The 19,437-nt window shown below is 43.9% G+C and overlaps 3 protein-coding genes across 4 annotated transcripts; 2 read left to right on the forward strand and 1 right to left on the reverse strand.

The window, feature by feature from the left end:
• The first annotated feature begins 3 nt into the window (after positions 1-3).
• sarm1 (sterile alpha and TIR motif containing 1) lies at positions 4-4,540 on the forward strand. Its single transcript, XM_037460724.2, has 8 exons — positions 4-554; positions 999-1,617; positions 1,715-1,927; positions 2,009-2,100; positions 2,183-2,509; positions 2,624-2,813; positions 3,000-3,121; positions 3,372-4,540. Exons 1-8 carry the CDS (start codon positions 73-75, stop codon positions 3,469-3,471), a joined length of 2,145 nt encoding a protein of 714 aa, XP_037316621.2. The 5' UTR covers positions 4-72; the 3' UTR covers positions 3,472-4,540.
• Positions 4,541-4,696: 156 nt separating this feature from the next.
• Positions 4,697-8,373, reverse strand: slc46a1 (solute carrier family 46 member 1). 2 transcript variants are annotated; one of them, XM_037460765.2, is made up of 7 exons: positions 7,819-8,373; positions 6,801-7,192; positions 6,227-6,705; positions 5,954-6,037; positions 5,685-5,841; positions 5,486-5,572; positions 4,697-5,123 (listed from the first exon to the last, which is right to left on the reverse strand). In XM_037460765.2, the coding sequence occupies exons 1-6, from the start codon at positions 8,122-8,124 to the stop codon at positions 5,518-5,520; spliced, it is 1,473 nt and encodes a 490-aa protein (XP_037316662.1). In that variant the 5' UTR covers positions 8,125-8,373; the 3' UTR covers positions 4,697-5,123; positions 5,486-5,517. The 2 variants fall into 2 exon arrangements, with proteins under 2 accessions (XP_037316662.1, XP_037316653.1); XM_037460756.2 differs by having other exon boundaries at positions 4,697-5,572.
• A 447-nt stretch (positions 8,374-8,820) lies between these two features.
• On the forward strand, positions 8,821-17,765 carry LOC119210575 (solute carrier family 13 member 2-like). The gene is made up of 11 exons (XM_062561134.1): positions 8,821-9,800; positions 12,138-12,487; positions 12,695-12,943; positions 13,389-13,547; positions 13,820-13,942; positions 14,045-14,254; positions 14,464-14,558; positions 15,423-15,538; positions 15,623-15,784; positions 15,900-16,037; positions 16,313-17,765. Exons 1-11 carry the CDS (start codon positions 9,699-9,701, stop codon positions 16,439-16,441), a joined length of 1,833 nt encoding a protein of 610 aa, XP_062417118.1. The 5' UTR covers positions 8,821-9,698; the 3' UTR covers positions 16,442-17,765.
• The last annotated feature ends 1,672 nt before the right edge of the window (positions 17,766-19,437 follow it).

A 19,437-nucleotide genomic window follows, 5' to 3' on the forward strand; every position in this document is an offset into this window, starting at 1 on the left:
GGGGTTTCAGAGGCCTTTTGTAAACAAACCCGTTTCAGCATCCCACGGGGAGTGACGCCTCTCTGCCGGTCGATGCTCTTGTCCCTGACGCTCTTTCTGTGGCGACTCTACCAACGTCTGTCCATCATGTTCAGCTCGGAGAGACTCACGGTCCCGGAATATGTCAGCCGGCTGCAGAGAGGGAGGAGGGGGTCCGGATCCGGCTCGGGCTCGGGCTGCGAACCCAAAGCCGTCTCTCCGGGCATCAAGGCCGACGTGCAGGCGGCTCTGGCGCACTCCATCCCCGCCCTGCGCTCCGCCATCGCGAGGCTGAAGGCATCCAACGAAACGTCCGACGCGGATGAGACCCGCGGGGCCATCGCGGAGCTCTTCCAGCTGGTGGAGGAGGCCTGGGTTTTGCCCGCCGCGGGACGTCAGGTGGCCGAGGAGATCTGCAACAGGATCCGGCTGGATGGAGGCCTGGATCTGCTGCTACAGCTTCAGCTGACCCCTGCTGTGGAGATCACTTATGAGTCCGCCAAACTGCTGGAGCAGATACTGATCTCCGAAAACAGGTACAGGGACAACACGACTGCTTGAGCAGCTTTGAACCGCGTTGGATTGTCTCAATTGGTTGTTTCTGCTTGTGTGTTTGTCATTCCCATGCATGTTTGAGGCTGTTTTGCTACCTGTAATTAAATGCTGCACATCTTGGCACAGGGATGAAAAAAAAGACACACAGGCAACTTAAAATATCATGCAATAAAAGGGTTGGTGTTTCCACCAAATGATCCAGCTGAGACAAAATAACAGAATAACCAACATACAACAATATCTTGGGAAATGGAAATTAGCATGTCATTGTTTTACAGCATATTTTTCTGTTTCCTCCATCTTGTCTTTGTTCCACCAGCAGTCCAACACCAAACTATAATAACGTGTTGTTTCCATCTCTCAGATGTTTGTGCCTCATTTATTTTTTTGATGAGTATCTCTTTGCTGCAAACATCTGTTGACAGAGATTATATAGCACGCATGGGTCTCGGGGTGGTCCTCAACCTGACTCGGCACCAGGAAGACGCGCAGCTGGCTCGCAGCGTCTCAGGGATCCTGGAGCACATGTTCAAACACAGCGAGGAGACGTCGGTCCACCTCATCTCTAACGGCGCACTGGATGCCCTCCTCTTCTGGTGCCGGGGCACGGACCCCACTGTCCTGCGCCACTGTGCCGTGGCGCTAGCAAACTGCGCCATGTACGGAGGCCACCGCTGCCAGCGGTTGATGATCGAGAGACAGGCAGCCGAGTGGCTTTTCCCACTGGCTTTTTCCAAAGAGGATGAACTCATTCGCTTCTACGCGTGTCTGGCGGTGACAGTGTTAGCTGCCAACAAAGAAATTGAAAAAGAGGTGGTGAAGTCGGGAACCTTAGAGCTGGTGGAGCCATTCATCGCTTCTTTGGATCCGGATGACTTTGCCCGCAGTTTGTTGGACAGTTCAGACTCCATGCAGGGTAAGACAGCGGCCGATCTGCAGCATCTCTTGCCGTTGCTTGATGGCACGCGAGTGGAGGGAAAGTGCATCGCAGCCTTTTACCTTTGCGTTGAGACCAGCATCAAGTCTCGTCAGCGCAACACTAAGGTACGATCACTGTCCCTCTTTTATAGAGGTCACATGTTCAGGTGATTCTGTCTGGAAGCTTTGTCGTTACTCAGTTTGAAACTGTGCTTCGTTCAAGATATTTCAAGAGATCGGAGCAGTGCAGAGCCTCAAGAGAATCGTCATGTACTCCAGTAATGGCACAGCCTGTGCCCTCGCCAAACGGGCACTGAGCATGATGGGGGAAGAAGTACCGAAACATATCCTGCCATGTGTGCCCAACTGGAAAACATGTGAAGTGCAGACCTGGCTGCAGCAGGTCGGCTTCAGTGCCTACTGTGAACGTTTCCAGGTGGGTTGAACAATTCCTTTACTCAACAGATCCAGTTGATATACAACCTGGGTCTGACATTTTAACTGTCTTGCTGTGTAGGAGCTCCAGGTGGATGGAGACCTCCTGCTGAACATCACAGACCAGGAACTGAGCACCGACCTTGGCATGACGGCAGGCCTCACTCGCAAGAGGCAAGTGGTGCAAACCGTTAAACACACTAGCACTATGTTAACGCCGGACTGACAAACAACACCGCTCTGTCCGACCCTGCAGGTTTTTGAGAGACTTGCGCGTGTTGAAGACGTACGCCAACTACTCCACATGCGACCCAAACAATATGGCCGACTGGTTAGTCATGTTGGACCCTCGTTTCCGTCAGTACACCTACGGCCTGGTCCAGTCCGGCGTTGACCGCAACATTGTCCAGAGCCTGACCGATCAGCAGCTCCAACACGACTGCCACATAGACAACGGAGTCCACAGAGCCAGGATACTCTCGGCCAACCGCGGGCCCTCTAAACCGTGCCACACAGACGCCCAGCCTGCAGGGCCCGACGTCTTCATCAGCTACCGCAGGACCACCGGCTCCCAGCTGGCCAGGTCAGAATTGAAACAGCACTAGTAGGAACAAAAATCCAAAAGAGTTTAACCGAACAGGGTCCGAACGCAAGTGTACTAAAGCTACATCCTTCTCATTTGCTCTTCCGCCCCAAGTCTTCTGAAGGTGCACCTGCAGGTTCGAGGGTACAGTGTATTCATAGATGTGGAGAAACTGGAGTCTGGTAAATTCGAGGACAAACTGATCCAGAGTGTACAGCGGGCACGGAATTTCATCCTGGTCCTGTCTGCCAACGCGCTCGACAAGTGCATGGGTGACACTGCCATGAAGGATTGGGTGCATAAGGTCAGAAGTTTTTCATTCACTGCTTGTAAGGGACCCTGTGTCAAAATGTTACCTTTAGACCATGTCAAGATATTGTACGTTTTGTATTAGTCATATTCATCAATTGGCTGAAATTGCAATACAGAGTTTTCCATGTTTTCCAAGTCTTTAGTATTTCATAGACTTCAATCCGCATTAATCTTGCAGGAGATAGTCACAGCCTTGACCTGCAAGAAGAACATAGTTCCTGTCACAGATCAATTTATGTGGCCCGATCCCACATTGCTACCAGAGGACATGAGAACAATTCTGAACTTCAACGGAATCAAGTGAGTAACATTATAGACAAATAAATCAAATCTATACCGAGAAGAAAAACATGCTGTTATTGTACGTCACTCACCACATGGCTGAATGGTGTACACCAACAGGGTTAACAGTTTACTTAGTTTGATCTTTGGTTGTGTGATAACTAACCAGTTTCAAGCCAACATTGTTTATTTCTTTAATTATTGGCAAGTTATGTTTAGCAGAGCAGATCTGTAAAATATCCATTAATGCCTGTATTTTTTGACACAGATGGTCCCATGAATATCAGGAGGCCACGATCGAGAAGATCCTACGCTTCCTGAAAGGACAGCAAGACCAGACCGACGGAAAAGAGGAGAAAAAGAAATAAACTGTTTTACCTCAGCTATGTAAAATGTAGACGATGCCAAACGCCACGTGGCCTCCGGTGAACAGGGCGGCAGCTTTCCCCGCTTTGCATGTGGAGTCAGTTTGATGTTTTAGGTAACATGCTCACACAAAGACCCTAATGTAATTAGCGCAAACAATGCTTCTTAGTCAAAAGGGAATTTGCAGTTTGTCTATAATTAATTGTATTCCTATAATCCTAGTATCCCCATATGCTGTTGATGTGTAATCAGGAACAGAAAAGACGCCTTCTGTCTCTCAGGAAAATAACTGTGATGGATCAGCCGTTGTTGGCACCCCAGCAAAATCATCGATAGCTGAAGCGTCCACTAATCACAAAGGTTATATGCAACCGTCTTTTGTCCAACTTCAAAACTGTAGATACACGCGACCAAGGCTGGTCTGACATCAAACATATTATGTTTTGTTTGTGATGGCAAAGAAAGAGAGTTTTCTTGCAAAGGCATTTATGTAATCACGATGACATTGTCCTCAGCGGGCGTTATCTAAGCTGGAGACATGCAATACAGATATAACCGAGCTACATGCTGTAAAACTGCACCCAAAATGTGCAGATCAAAGGACTGTACAGGCCACCAACATGCGCATGTGGTATTAACCGTTTCCTTCCTATCGTGTTACCAACGTTGAGTTGACATACATGAAGTACAGTAGTCAAAAACTGTAAAACTCTTTGAAAATGGCTCCATGTGAGTGGCAGTGTCCTTTGGACTGCCGTTACAAACTGTGCCATGTACGGAGGCCATCATTTCTGAAAGTAGTGAAGGACACACTCTCACTTTAACCTCTTTTTTCTCATTTCATACTGTTAACTGGAGGTTTTATTCAGTCTGATAATCAATTAGTTGTTTATTCATACTGTCATTAGGTCTCCAAGAAGTCCTGGTCACATATTGTTCTGTAAAAGGATGCTTCTGCAGGCTGAATGCAACTCCTGTTTTGAAGCTCTTTCATCTGATCTTGCCTTAACATTGTTTGCATTTTAAGTCCAGCTGATTGCATTTGTTGAATTAGATTTTTTCAAGAAGTCAGGACTTTGCTTTGTTATCATGTTTTTTTAATGTTCTCAGTGTAAAACAAACATAATAAGATCATTTGATTTTAAACATGTTGGAAGATAAAAGCTGTAAACAGTGAACTGCTCTATATGAACCTCACTTAATGTGTGACATGTAAAATTAGACAAATTAGGCCAGTTCTATAACCATAAATGAAATGATTACAACTTCTACAAACTGCACAACTGATTACATTCAAACAACAGACAGATTTGTGCGTTAGTTTGGCACACAATTCATCTGAAGATGCCTGAGTAATTGTCATGCTGATCAATTCACAGTAGCAGAGTTCATACCTCATTTAACCTCTAAAATTCCCTTTGTGCATTTTAAAGCTGATTCTGCAGCTCTTCTTCCCTCATCGGGCATCTAGCATCTGACCCCTGTGTGCACGTTGGCTGTAGTCCTGAGCTCTGGGACTATCCAGTGTTGTTTGTGGTGGAGGCTCAAGGTTTAAATCGTTATTCCCCGGCTGCCGCTACAGTTTTTCTCTTTCTTTCTTGTAGTGCATTCCACTACTCCACAGAGTTGACTAGGTGGGATAAGGGTGCAGCAGCTGAAAAAGGATTGAATCTTGTCAAACAAATACACTATCTAAGTAAAATAAACCATCGCTGGATCTATGTGATCTGAATTTGCGGATTCAAAGCATTTCTCAAATCCAAACTAGGTTACACAGTATCTGTCACCTGCCCTTGCGAACACACTACGTTGAACCGATGCAACTACTATTGTTAACGGCGCTTAGCAAATCATACATTCAAATTGGAAATGTAAGGCAACACTCTTTGGCAGCATCACGCTGTAATGAAATGTATCAAATCACAAAAAGAAAGCATATATGGGACATTATTCAACATTCCAGGCATAAGAATATCTTGATGAAACATCAGAAGATTTGATGTCTCCCTGTCAGACCTTTAACGGTCTGACAGGTTCCTCTCTTCAGGTCAGGATGCTGTGGAGTCTCTGTGGTCTCTCCTCTGGTCCAAACATTGCAGAGTACTTGAAAGACAACATAACAAAACGGTTAATGATTTAATTAATAATTTGTAGATTTTAATAATAAAATAACTAAAAAGTTCCATTAGTCCAATTGGGCAAAAGTAGCACTCACCCAATTATTCCAGCAGGGAGGAAGAGGATGATCGCAGCGAGAAGGAAAGGGAAGCCCTTCATGAAGTGCAGTGTGGCCGGGTAGAGGGAATTGAAGAGGCCGCTACCAACCAGAAAACATAAGCTCTCCACACAGGCAACACAGGCAAACAGGACACCTGGGAGAGAGTACCAACCCACACGTTATGTAGAACCCATGCTGGGCACAAGTAGTCCCTCGTTAAAGCTGATCCAAGTATCTCTGGCTTTTGTAAAGGATCACTGACTGACCTTGTTCTGATGGGCCCACCAACTTAGACAGCTTTGACCTGAGCACAGGCGTTGCAGCCACAAAGAGGAAACACAGGCCATAACCTGGGGACAAACAAATCTGAACTTAGCAGCAGCTAAAGCGTTACAAAGTTATCACTGCATTGGTGACCACTAATAACATTGTATGAATAAGAATTCTTGTTGATGTTCTTATTTTGTCAGGAAATGACCCGTATATCATCGTGTAACTACAAATCTATGAAATCACTAACTTACTCTAGGTTTCCTCACCTGTGAACATGAGCTGCGTGGTGTCGGCTACCGAGATGACCACCAGGCCGATGACATTGGAGGCCAGGCCCACGATCGCCACCCAGGAGTCCTCCAGGCAGCGCTGCATGACCTTCAGCCCCAGCAGACTGGTAAGGTAGGCCAGGTTCTGGGCAGCTGACCCAAAGCCGATGAGCGCCGGCCCCCAGCAAAGGGGAGAGCTCAGCTCGTACAACACGTACAACTCCCTGCAGCCCATGTGTACGCTCACGACTACAAAGAAACACAGCGTGTAAAGCCACAGCTTGCACCTGTGAAATTTTCCACCCGCCTCAGTGGTGCTGCCTCCCGTTGAGAAGAGATGCCAGACAGCTTTGTAGTGGTCAGAGGTGAGGAGCCTGGCACTCGGGTCTGGCACGACGGACTCACGGACAAACAGGTACGCGTACAGAGCCGAAGCCAAGTTAGTGGCCAAGACCAGCCAGAATGGATTGATGTACCTGGGTAGGGGCATAACAGCATCATTTGCATAGAAAATCTTTTGAGCAGTGGACAGGATATAAATAACTGACTTTCAAAATAAGACATTTCTTACCCTTGCGCCCGCCGCCACTGTCCTCCGATGATGCTCGCTAGCATCCCGGAAAGGCCCAGACAAGCTTCCAAGATCGCCACCCTGAATGTGCGGGAACTTGTGTTGCTGGTGTCAGCCACGTATGCAAAACAGCCCGCCAGGATGGCATTGAAATCCCCTGAAAGGCCACTGAGCAGCCTGCCCACTAGGAAGTAGACCACAGGCAGCTTCAGGTACATCACCAGCAGGTACACCAATGCTTGGAGGGCCAGGCCGAGGTTGGGGATGATGAGGACTGGTCTGCGACCTACGAGGTCACTCCATGAACCCAGGAGAGGCACAACCAGCAGGCCTACAGAGAAGCCAGCAAGACTTATGTACAGGTTCCAGTGGGCTGTCATAGTTTCCACCTCCTGCGAAAAGATAAAAATGACCATTGCAACCCGGTCAAATGATTTAGCAGCGATCATAGCTTCAGTTGTTTGTTATTGGTACCCTATCCTACGGATACTAACAGTAACCTTAGATCCTGAGTAGACTGTTCCAAACTAGATGTGTAAAACAAGCTGTTGGTGCTCAGTTTCTCATTTAAAAAGTCAAAGAGCTGTTTCTCTTTTTGTAAGTGCCCCAAAAAATAATTGCAGTTTCTTATCTAACTTGTTTTCAACCCATACACCTGGATTTTAAGCAATGGTGATACTACCTCTTTGAATCTTTACACATAATCGTCACACTTGTGTAATGCATTCTTGTCTTTTATTGTGGCTGGTATTGTTTAGGAATAAAATGTCTTTATTTTGTTTGTATCGCTTTTTTGTGCTGCATGTTTTTACTGGCATATAACGTTTTACATGTGTCTAATAACACCGTTATGACATATGATGCTTGTCGATCGGTCCACCACGTGACCCGGTATCGAATCAGCGAACCTGACACTCTAACCGCGGTGATCACAAGACCCCCCGCGGCTGAAAGCTACCGGTCACGTGACCCGGGAGTGATTTATTTTTGCATTATTGTAATCAATGGGGCGAGTGACCGTTTGAAGCGGGTCGGCGGGCCCGGAGCCGTTGCCGCACTCCGACCTCTTGGAGCCGTTGTAGCCCAGGTCCTCGCTGACGCGGTCCCACAGGTACTGCGTGGAGAGGGGCGCCTGCAGGGCCAGGGAGAACACGGAGAGGAACAGCACTGGCTCCACCGTCACCGGCAGCCGGCACCTCCACGGCGGCCGTGCTGGGCGGGCCTCCGTTGACGTCACTTCGGCCTCTCCGTTGGCTTTCTCCTCGGTGGTCGTCGCGTCGAGCACATCGGGAGGAAGGATCGCCGCGGTGTCCGAGTCGTCCATGTCCCTAAACGACTGGGCGTTGGACCGGGGACACCGGTCGTGGCTGTGTTACTTTCTCGGGACAAAGGAAGCACATTCAAAACTCTTCCCTCGCGCGACTCCTTCCCTTGACCGTTGAGCGGGTTAGCCGGTCAGCTAGCGCACCATGCTAACCGCTACTTCGCTAACAGGCTTTTCTGTTACGGGGAAATGGAAAAAAAGAGTTAAAAAGAAAACTTAAGTGCTAGCTCAGCAGAACAAAGAAAGCAGCACCGAGGTTTCAGTTTTAAAGCCTGAAGTGAGCAGCCCCGTCTGGACGAAGGAGCGAACTGCATGGTTTTGGTCACTAATGCCAGCTAAAGGTCCATCTACTCCGGGTTAACGTTAGTGTTATACTGCTATAGCTGTTAGTTTTGTATGAAATGCAGCATTAAAGCCCACTGTCCCCAAAGCTGTCTGGTTTGTAGTGTTTTTATCACTACCATTAGTTTCTTTGACACTAAATATTGGCAGGCGGATAAGCTAATATTGAGTTGTATATTAATCATTAGACATGGCTTGTGTTTATATGGACTTTATTCATGATTAGACAAATGTACGCTCTAATTAGGTATACACAAGTGGGGGCAAAAGTTATTTGTAATGATTAACGGGGTATTATTACGTCTGCTTTCCACGGCTGGATGATTTCAAAAAGGCAGCTGAGAAATGGAATAAAAGAGACTTATCTTCCCAAATGTATTTAACTTGACATTGTACAAACTACTTCATCTAATCAAACCATTCAATCAGCATACATATCTATTAATACCTCTGAAATAATGAATAACATAACAAATGAGGTGTTAACGACAATATAATGACTGAAAAAAAACAATAGAATTGTATTGGTATGTTTAATGGACGCTAACGCTAATTATACATTGACTTTATTCCTCATTTGTATCTGACTGAGCCACATTTTAAACTCTAAACGGCAAGTTTGTCCAACCGTTAAGCAGCGCACACGTGTAGCAATCCCTCCCAAGTAAACACACTTCTTATATATATTGGAAGTAATATTTTCAGCAAAAAACTTGTGTTATCTGAAAGTATTTCTCCCCATTGAGGACTTTGAACGTAATTGGATAAAAACTCAGGGTTGCCTCAAGCAATAAAACAGTAATCATCATACACTCTTTCGAAACCTTTTGACTTTTTCCACACGTGAGCGCACATTTGGAGGATTATCTGGTCTGTCTACATTTCAGCCTCAGGCAGGCTTCATAGGAAACACAACATTGTGTTTAGCATGTTACGCCCACACAACTTATTTACAAGGCTATTAACCCTGTTATCTAGTGGAACTTTTTCTAAAGATTTCTCCATCCTGTTACAAGACATTGACAACACATTGATCACATGCCATTTCATACCATCCCCCCGCCCCACTCCAAAGTTAATTTTTAATCTTCTTTTCAGGGTGACCAGCAAAGCCATACATATATACCGGGACGTTCTGTTACTGTCTCTTAGCTACTAGGGCAGTGTGGAGATTTGCATATATTTTCTCTGTACTCTTCAGTACTTTGGATGTCCCTCACACCTTTTGGATCATGGCTGGGTTTCTTACATGGTTGTGGAAGTATAGGAATTACATTGTGATAGTCCTGACACCTCTTTTACTTCTGCCTCTGCCCCTTGTCATCCCGACCCTGGTAAGAAAATGACCATGTGCATGACTTTTTCTTGTTGTAGGTCACATATTAGACTTCAGTCCTGCAGAATTGTGTGGCTTGTCTAATTGCATAATGAATATTAGTCCAAATCTATGTAAGATTTTCTCTAACCATAAATGTTGCTGAATGGTCTTTATAAGTTGAAGTGTGTTTCTGATGTTGCGGTGCCTTGCTGAAGTTGAAGTAAAACCTTTGTGATGACTAGGTTTGCAAGAAAGCCAATTAAGTGCAGCAGAAATTCCTTCAAAGCAAATGTAGCTTAAAAAATACTAACTTACAATATGTGAAATTAAAGGCTGAGTGCAATATTTTCTCTCCATCAGTCCTGATGAATACATGATGCAGTTTAGTCATCAACTGTTGAGCTACTGATCTGAGAGCTGAGACGGAGTAAATATTATCGCCTGTTCTGTAGTATATTTGCTGGTTGAGTTCAATTAGATTTCTATGGTAGAATGTTTTGAGCACAAATCCCCCATTTAGCCACCCTCACTGCACATTGAGGGTAAACGGCTTTAGCGGGTTGGTGATCTGACTAACTTTGATAAAATATTGGGTCTGTCCCTTCGTTTACCAAAAATAAACACCCACATGTCAAACATCAAACAGCAAGTATATTATCATAGCTGATCTTTAGCCAAAGGTGGTCTCATACCAACATTATTGGACCACCTAGATGTGTCAAATCCGTCCAGTACACAGTGTGCACCCCCCCCTCCCCCCACCCCGAATGTCAGCCGGTCGGACCGTCAGCGCCCATCCACCCGCCCCCTCAGTCGAACCGATCGTCAGTGGGTCGAACTGGGCAGTATCTGACCCCAACCTGAAATGAGTTTGACACCCCTGACCTAGATGGTTACTTTCTCGCTGGACACGACTCAGATTAACTACGCATAAGATAAAACATTCCATCCAAAACATGATAAAGGAAGTCTCCAATGAATGCCACATTCTAGATCTGCTTTCATGTGTTGGACACCTAAGTGAAGAAGAAATTATGCTCAACCTTCAACCTATTATACCAAACATTGATTTTCATTGCAAAAGTTCACCCTGTCCACAGATACTTCTATCATAGCAGCATAAACTCCGCTGCAACAATCATTTCAAAGCTTAAAATCCAAGAGTTATGTGATTGTTTAGAGTAAGCAGTGTGAAAGGTCACAACACCGTGATTCTAGATAATCCTCTGTCATAAAAAGGACTGAATGATCCGTAAGGGAGCTAGCAGGAGAGATTGTGTTGGTGGTTGAGGTAGATATCAGAGAGAGTGGTTATTTGAAGTAGAGATACTGAATGTTTAGATGTTAATGAGGCAAAGAAAGGCTGACCATACTTGATGTAACGAAAGTGATTGATTCATTCTACCATTGAGGAGTCTGAGGAGCACAGAATAGAGGCTTAGATAAAAGTGACAGGAACTTTGATCTCTGAAGTTTTTTTTTATGCTCTGAAACATTACATTATACAGTATTTTCTAATATATTCTAACATGCAATCCACTTAGGAGGTTTGTTTTGATATACTTTGACTAAACAATGATTATACCTGGCCTTCTAAATAATAATTTAAAAAAAAAATCTATTGTCTTTTCAAACATAATCATTCATTCCACAAAGTATTTTTGGTAGAGAGATAGAGTTCCTATAGTTCTGTATCCAAAGCTGTGGCCACGTTTTGTGAAACGACTGCAACAAAATGAAAATGACAATCAAAAGGGATCAAAGGCCTTAGTCTGGAAGGACATTAGTTGCTTTACGTTGTCTTCTCAGCTGCAGCATGGAGAGGACGGCCTCCGTCATTGACCCTTTGTATCGTGTAATCTTTGACTATGATAAATTGAAAAATGGGATCATGTTGTGGGGCTAAATCTTTCCTATTTATTAAAAGATCACAACCTCAGTTTCTATTCAGCTTCTCACAATGATTCACCATTTCAAAAGAGATAAGCATTTTATGGCCTTGTTTCTGGTTCAGCTGTTGTAAATGGAACATACAATAAAACAACTAAACACAAGGAAGTGTGACAAAAATGGTGAACTATTTCCTTATTCCTTGACTTTAATCAGCAATTGTTTCATTGATTAATTACAATTATTAAAACGTACTGTTTACCACAGTTATCAGAGAATTGTTAACCACGCTATCTAAGTTAGCCAAGGTGAAGGAATGTACTGCGGGTCGTAGTTCCCTGACAGGCTTTAACTTATCTCTCTGTTGTCACTTGCACACAATTGTCATTTGTTCACCTATGTGAATCATTTGTGAGAAAACGTTGTCGACTGTGTGTTAAGGTTCTTTTGTCCGTCATTACAGCAGGCAAAATGTGGCTATGTGATCATCCTCATGGCGCTGTACTGGTGTACGGAGTGCATCCCCCTGGCTGTGACCGCCCTCCTGCCGGTCATTCTCTTCCCCATGATGGGCATCATGGAATCAAGCGAGGTACTGTACACACAACTATTTAAATACATTTTGACTGGGATTCAGACTGTTATTTACTTTTTTTTTTTTTACTCCGTCACCCAGGTTTGTATTCAGTACCTGAAGGACTCCAACATGCTCTTCATCGGTGGGCTGCTGGTGGCCATTGCTGTCGAGCAGTGGAACCTGCACCGCAGGATCGCCCTGAAAGTGCTGCTTATTGTGGGGGTGAAGCCATCTCTGTGAGACATTTACATACTACAAACTGCAGCTACAATTGTGTGTAGAAACCTCATCAAACACTCTTGGGATTAACTGGTAACCCGACAATAACGAGCCCAAATCCCTGCGGCCAGTCACAGGCTGTTGTTGAAAGCCTTCCCGGGCCAGCAGAGGCTGTTACGATCTGACATGCGAGTCCAACTGCTTCTCTTCTTCTTCCTCTCCAGCCTGATGATCGGGTTCATGGGCACCACGGCCTTTCTGTCCATGTGGATCAGCAACACGGCCTCCACAGCCATGATGGTGCCCATCGCCAACGCCGTGCTGCAGCAGCTGAACGACACGGAGGCCAACGCCGAGGAGAGGGACTACGACCAGTCTGCGACGAATGGTCAGGTCAACCAGGCGTACGAGATGGGCGACACCAAACAGAGCAAAGAGATCAAAGCAAAGGGCGGGGCCATCGGCATCGGTGTGTATGGCGTGTCTTTTTTTCATGGTATTCAAACATTTCCTTTTTACCTGTTGGAGGGAATGTTTTTGAATTATTTGGTTAAAAGGTTTATTCTTATTCTTGTTGCTATTACCTGTTAAGTAAGTTTCCTAAAACGTTGGCAAAAATGGCAAAACGGCGCATTCAAGTAGATGGAAGTGTGTGTTGTCGCTGTTGTTTGTATGAAGTTTTCAAATACTAATTTGAACAAATTTGCATTTATCGAGCATTCTGGTTTGTTTTAGTCACCAACATTTTGCCGTAGTGAAGATATGTGTCAAGCAAAACTTTCACATGTCTCTTGAAATGTAACTTTGTTCACTATCAAACAATTACAGAAACGGGTAAAATAATAAATGGATGTTATTGTGTAAGACACAGCGATGAAGACGTCTTTTCGATACTGTCACCCCAGGGGTTAGTGACAGGAGTCCAGAGGCCGAGGAGCGCAGACTGCAGAGGGAGCAGAGGTATTTGAAGCTGACGAAAGGCATGAGCCTCAGCGTTTGTTACGCAGCCAGCATCGGCGGGACGGCCACCCTCACTGGAACCACGCCCAATGTCATCCTGAAAGGCCAGATTGATGAGTACGAACCTGGACTCTTTTTTTATTATATTATATATGTGTATTGGATCAATCCGGGAGTTGCCAAGTGACCTTCAGTTTAAAGCCACGTTAAGTACATTTAATGATTGAGTGTGAACTAGTGACTGATAAGAGATGACCAAAACAAAACAAAAAAGAAGGACTTCCGGTAGTACAAAACAAAATAATTTTGATTCGACTTGCCGGTAGTTGGGCTGTTTGGGTTTCTACTTTTTATTTGAGTTTTTAATGTTCTCTCTTCATCATCGACAGACTCTTCCCAGATAACGGAGGCGTGATCAACTTTGCAAGCTGGTTTGGCTTCGCGTTCCCCAACATGCTGCTCATGCTCGTCTTGTCTTGGTTCTGGCTGCAGTTTGTTTTTTTGGGATTTAAGTAAGTTTTATGGACTGGTGTCACATAACTACTGACTCCTATAACTACATCCAGATTGTTAAAAGATGTATTCATTTTTTTTTTAACATTACGTCATTGCAGCTTGAAAAAGTCCTTTGGATGTGGCACGCAGGAAGGTGGTGACAGGGAGGCGTACCAGGTAATCAAAGATGAGTACAAGAAGTTGGGCAGCATGAGCTTCGCCGAGGGTTGTGTGCTGACCATCTTCACGTTGCTGGTTCTCCTGTGGTTCACCAGGGAGCCCGGGTTCATACCCGGCTGGGCCACTGTGCTCTTCAACCAAGAAAAAACGTGAGTACGACAAGGAAGGGAAGAGGGGAAGAGGGGAAATTCTCCCCCTTTTCTCCCGAAAAGGGGGAGAATTTACGATAGTAACAATAACTGAACTCATATCATCTCTGTTCTGTAGATGCTTTATCTTTGTCTTTAAACCATTGCCAAATTCTTTCCTGAGCGTCAATTCCCAAAATGCAGACATTTCAAATGTGTTGTCTCATCAGGTTTGTAACGGATGGCACCGTGGCCATATTGATGTCATCGCTCTTCTTCTGCATCCCGTCCAAATTGCCCAGATGCTGCGGGAGGTCTGAGGACGGTAGGCCAACCGACGTGTTTCAGATTTTGCATACATATCGTATTATGAAAATGTGTGTAAATTCGTCATTTGTTGAGAAACATTGATAAAATAGTATAAATCCTGTTTTTTTGAAGAAGAATAACAGTATGTTGAAGCAAGAAGACATGAGCCTGATCTCTTTATGGCGCTATCTGGAAATCTGGACAGAACAGTGAGAAGCTTGTTTAGTGTTGCATCACGGTTTATGTCTGCGGGTTAGTTTTTCAGACGAAGATAGGAGTTTTATAAGCACACTTGTCCTATGTACTGTCTGTACTATAACAACCTAACATGCAGTCAATAACTTTTACTGCCCGGAAAAAACTTATCTTGCTGATTCGGCGCTTCAAATAAACATTGTTCCAACTCCTTCCTGAATGGTATCCCGATAGCCTGAAGGTCAAGCCTGTACAACAGTCCATGCTGCGCTGTTCCTCTGACTAGTGACTTTTTTTTCCCCTCGGTAACTTAAGTTAAGCGTGTCTTGTTCTTGCCTTTAAGCGGCAAGTTCTCTAGTACCCGTCAACAAGTGGAAAATCGCTGTGTTTTGTACACAGAGAAGTGACATAATGATTAACACATACTTAGAAGGGATATGTTTAGAAGCTATGAGGCAGACTTTGTGGTGCCCCAGTTGGTTGGAAAAGAGAAAAAGTACTTAGGACACATTTTAATATGGTTTTGATGGCTTACCTATTCCTCTCATTTACTTTTACATCATTTTATAGTCACAGCATCTTATCAGAACACAGTAAAAGAATGTTTGGATGTATCATTGTGTATGACTGCCCTGACAAATAGTATAAGGTGTCATCTCCAAATATTCCCCTTTTTCGCAAAAAGGTGCTGCTGCTGAAGCCCCCCCACCTCTGCTAAGTTGGGACGTTGTCCACACGAAGATGCCGTGGAACATCCTTTTGCTTCTGGGAGGAGGATTTGCGTTGGCACACGGGAGTGAGGTAATGCAGTTAATCCTCAAATCCACATCTTTCTAAAAGTCTTCTTTTCTTCAACTGTTTTTCTCCTCCCACCTTGCTGTATAGAAATCAGGACTCTCAATGTGGCTGGGGGAAAGTCTCGTACCGCTGCAGAGCATCCCTCCTTTTGCCATCTCAATCCTGCTGTGTCTGCTGGTGGCAATGTTCACCGAGTGTTCCAGCAACACTGCAACCACCACCCTCTTTCTGCCTATATTGGCCTCTATGGTGAGACGGGACGTCCTCCTCTACAACCAATATTTACAACATATAAACCCTTGAAAGATTTACACTAACGTGTGTTTGAATGTCCCTTCTTTTGTTGTTGTGTGTTTTAATCCAGGCAACGGCCATCAAGATTCACCCGCTGTACGTCATGTTTCCCTGCACCATCTCTGCCTCGCTGGCGTTCATGCTGCCCGTGGCCACTCCGCCCAACGCCATCGCCTTCTCCTACGGCAACCTTAAAGTCATGGACATGGTAAGACCCCTAAAGACAGAGCATGTTGACATTCTCGCAATATTTTGGATTAAGGCTTTTTTATTTAGTTTTTGGATAAACAGCTTAAATGAATCCTTAAATCTAATCATTAGATCTGCACTCAATATCCAATAATAACAATATCCCTAATATTACCATGGAAACTCAGCTGAGGCAGACTGAGCACCAGCACGTAGTGTGTATGTGTATAAATACCTACTCTGATATTCATTCATAACAGTTTTGTAATATATTGTTTTTTCTGGTTGTTCCAGGCCAAAACTGGATTTGTTCTGAACTTTGTTGGAGTCCTAACCATCAACATTGCCATTAACACGTGGGGCGTGCCCATGTTCCAGCTGAATACCTTTCCCAGTTGGGCTAATGCCACCAGAGCTCCTTGAATGTGAACTCGACAAAATGGACACGGACGGATTAGGGGAGATTCACAATATCTGTGTATTGCTTTGGATTCCTCCACCGGAGGACTGGGCTGGTAGGGGACTGACTATTTTTATTTAAAACCCAATACTCCAGTCAGTTCAGCCTGATGTACAGCCTGAGGTCAGCACCTGAGACGGGTTATTTGAATGATAAACGCCCCCCATGGTGATGCTCATCAGATACCAGCTGGACGTGCCGACTAGAAAATATGGAGCCCTTTTTGTTGATGTTTTGACTGAATTTGAGTGAGTTTAGTTAATCTAGATAAATAACCTCCTGGATATTCAACCAAGCACATTTTTTTAAGCTTCCTTATGAGCTATTACTATATTTTTAATTGAAGAGTGTCCCCGGTTATTTAACTTTCTGTAAAAGGAAAGAAACGCTAATTCATGCAAACTTGTGGGCCTATAAAGACTCTTATTTGAGGATCGAGATGCTCTAATATATTACTAAATGCAGGGTTTTTGATATCTGTCTTTCTTTTTTTGGATTGCTTTTTTATTGTTGTCCTGTTGTAATTTGTGTTGTCTGTTGTTGTCAGCCAACAGAATATTCAACTTATAAATAAATAAATCTTTGGAATAGGCATTCTGCAGGATCAGGGGTTGACTGTATTTTTTGAGACCGTTATGACTGTTACATGTAATTTAATGACGGGACCAAATCTCATTACATCCATAGGATTAGGACCAGTGGGTCCCGAATCGATTTATAGAGATCAAAGAACACAGAAGGCAAATCTCTTCAAAGGGTCAATGTGGGAGGAATGTTAAAATGATGGAAGGTAAGAGAAATCCATTATAGGAAATGGATGAAAACATTAAATTGAGCCCTTTGGCAGACGTCTATATAGCTGCTGTATCAGAAGAAGAAAAAGGCATTTTAAAATGGGGAAACTACAGTGCGCATAGATCCAAAGCATAAACAGATAGGAAATGCAAAATTAGGAAAAGACTGTAAGAGAACATCATTCAGAGGAAGAACCATCATTCTTGCTGGATAGGTGCTCACAGTAATGGAAGGCAATGAAGGTGCGACGGATGCTTGTTATCAGAGGTAAGACAACCTTATGCTGCAACATCTTCTTTCTTTTCATATTTTAAACCCTTTTGTTATTTTACCAATCGCAAATTTGAAAAAACGCATTCACAATGTAAAATTCCGCAGGAGATTTTCTGCCTTGAAGTTGAGGTGAATTGTCAGTTGTTGGTGTAAATCTCAGCACATGTACCAGATTCTGTTGATGCTCAACGTATAACTACCAGATTAAACTTTACATTGCATTTCTGAACATGTTTTTTTTTTATGTGGCACCTGAATCGGTAATGACATGATAATTGTAAATATAAAAGACAGCTGCACATTTTAGTTATGAAGTGTCCCAAGGACAGGCAAAGTAATTGCTCAATTTATACAACCTTACCCTGAGGCCAAATTGTGAAGTATTCAGTGATAAATCTCGCTGCCCTCTGGGACTCAAAGACTCTCATAAATCATTGTTATATATGATACAATTTCATTTACTTTATCTTATACGTGTCTTCTGATTTCCCAATTTTTTTATACGGGAATTTCTTTTCTTCAAAACTGAAATAAAATAGGGGCCATAAAGTATCTAACTTGTTGCCACGTGCTTTTTATGGCTCATTTTTTATTTGCTATTGCTAATAAAACCGTTCAGTAGAAAGTCCTGCCTTCAGGAAGGTAACGCTGTGTACTTTAAAGACTATGCATCAAATGTCGAGTCATCATGTCCGTTCCGAGGACAAGGTCCATATTTTCAAAATGCTGAGTATTTGTACATCTTCCAATGATAGCACCTGTTCCTATGCTGTAACTTAGCTCTGAGTTATAGGTTAAGTATAATTCTTGAATAGATGCCGCCAATGAATTAAAATTTAAGCCTCTGATGTCTGAGTTTGTAAAAAACTGTTAACTGGTGCTTAATATGACTGACTGGTAGATGATTAGAGAAGATTAAAGAAATACCGCTTTGAGGCTTTTAGATTCATAAAAGGGTGAATAACTATCCCTGCAAAACATTATCGTGTTTGTTAATACAACACCCAGGTCCCGGAGAACATATTTACCAGCAGACAATAGGACCTTCACTGAAATTTCCCCTGGAATTTGTTCCCCGAGAACTCAATTTTTGGAAAAAAAGAGCCTTCGGCAGTAGCTTAGCTCGGCAAAAGCCTTGCATGTAACATAAGAGTCGATTCAATCCGTAATGAATCCTCTCTCTCTGTCATTCTGGCTCGCCCCTTCACTAATGACAACGTTTATTCAAGTTATATAATCGAGCCACGGCAACAACGGCTTTTTCTGGTTCATTGGAAGGATAAGATAAGAATCTACCTGTATCAACATACCTCTGCTCCCTCTTCCACTTTTCTCCTGTATTTCTCTCTTCTCTTCTACTGTTACTGGAAAAGTGTCAGAGAAAAAAGATGCTTATGAAGACACCAAAGTATTTTAAACCATGCGTGAGAGCTGCATGATGTTCAGAGACTAGTTGGATTTCACGTCCTGCAGACCCAGTGAATGGTGGGTCCATTAGTTGAGACATTAACTCTTGCAAGCTGCAAGTGTGCGCCTGCATGTTTTAAATTCTCCAATGACTCTCCTGCATTTACTCAATGTGGGAGAAATGGTAGCAGTAAACGGTTAAGTGGAACTGTATAAAATGATAGATAACGTTTTCCATGGGCGAGCTCTGAAACCAGGGCACTGCGCCCCTGCTCTCCGCCACAGGCTTTGATCGGTAGTGTATCTCGTGTCCCGTTCAGACAAGTAACCATTCAGTCAGGCACAGAACCAGTAGATTTTTTTGGAACCTGTTGCAGCAGGTTTTTTTCTTTCTGTGTATCTTATTGCTGGACTAGCCTGGGCAAGTGCCAACACAAACACACACACACACACACACACACACACACACACACACACACACACA

This window comes from Pungitius pungitius, chromosome 3 (assembly GCF_949316345.1).
Source record: "Pungitius pungitius chromosome 3, fPunPun2.1, whole genome shotgun sequence".
Taxonomy (NCBI): domain Eukaryota; kingdom Metazoa; phylum Chordata; class Actinopteri; order Perciformes; family Gasterosteidae; genus Pungitius; species Pungitius pungitius.

Bases quoted from the DNA above. Each gene is read 5' to 3' on its own strand.
- sarm1 (XM_037460724.2), top strand. From the start codon at position 73: ATGCTCTTGTCCCTGACGCTCTTTCTGTGGCGACTCTACCAACGTCTG. The intron at 2,101-2,182 runs GCAAGTGGTGCA...CCGACCCTGCAG, and splicing joins GCAGGCCTCACTCGCAAGAG to GTTTTTGAGAGACTTGCGCG. The intron at 2,814-2,999 runs GTCAGAAGTTTT...TTAATCTTGCAG, and splicing joins TGAAGGATTGGGTGCATAAG to GAGATAGTCACAGCCTTGAC.
- slc46a1 (XM_037460765.2), bottom strand. From the start codon at position 8,124: ATGGACGACTCGGACACCGCGGCGATCCTTCCTCCCGATGTGCTCGAC. The intron at 7,193-7,818 runs GTCACTCGCCCC...ATCTTTTCGCAG, and splicing joins CCGCCGACCCGCTTCAAACG to GAGGTGGAAACTATGACAGC. The intron at 6,038-6,226 runs GTGAGGAAACCT...GTTTGTCCCCAG, and splicing joins CACGCAGCTCATGTTCACAG to GTTATGGCCTGTGTTTCCTC.
- LOC119210575 (XM_062561134.1), top strand. From the start codon at position 9,699: ATGGCTGGGTTTCTTACATGGTTGTGGAAGTATAGGAATTACATTGTG. The intron at 15,539-15,622 runs GTAATGCAGTTA...CTTGCTGTATAG, and splicing joins CGTTGGCACACGGGAGTGAG to AAATCAGGACTCTCAATGTG. The intron at 16,038-16,312 runs GTAAGACCCCTA...TGGTTGTTCCAG, and splicing joins ACCTTAAAGTCATGGACATG to GCCAAAACTGGATTTGTTCT.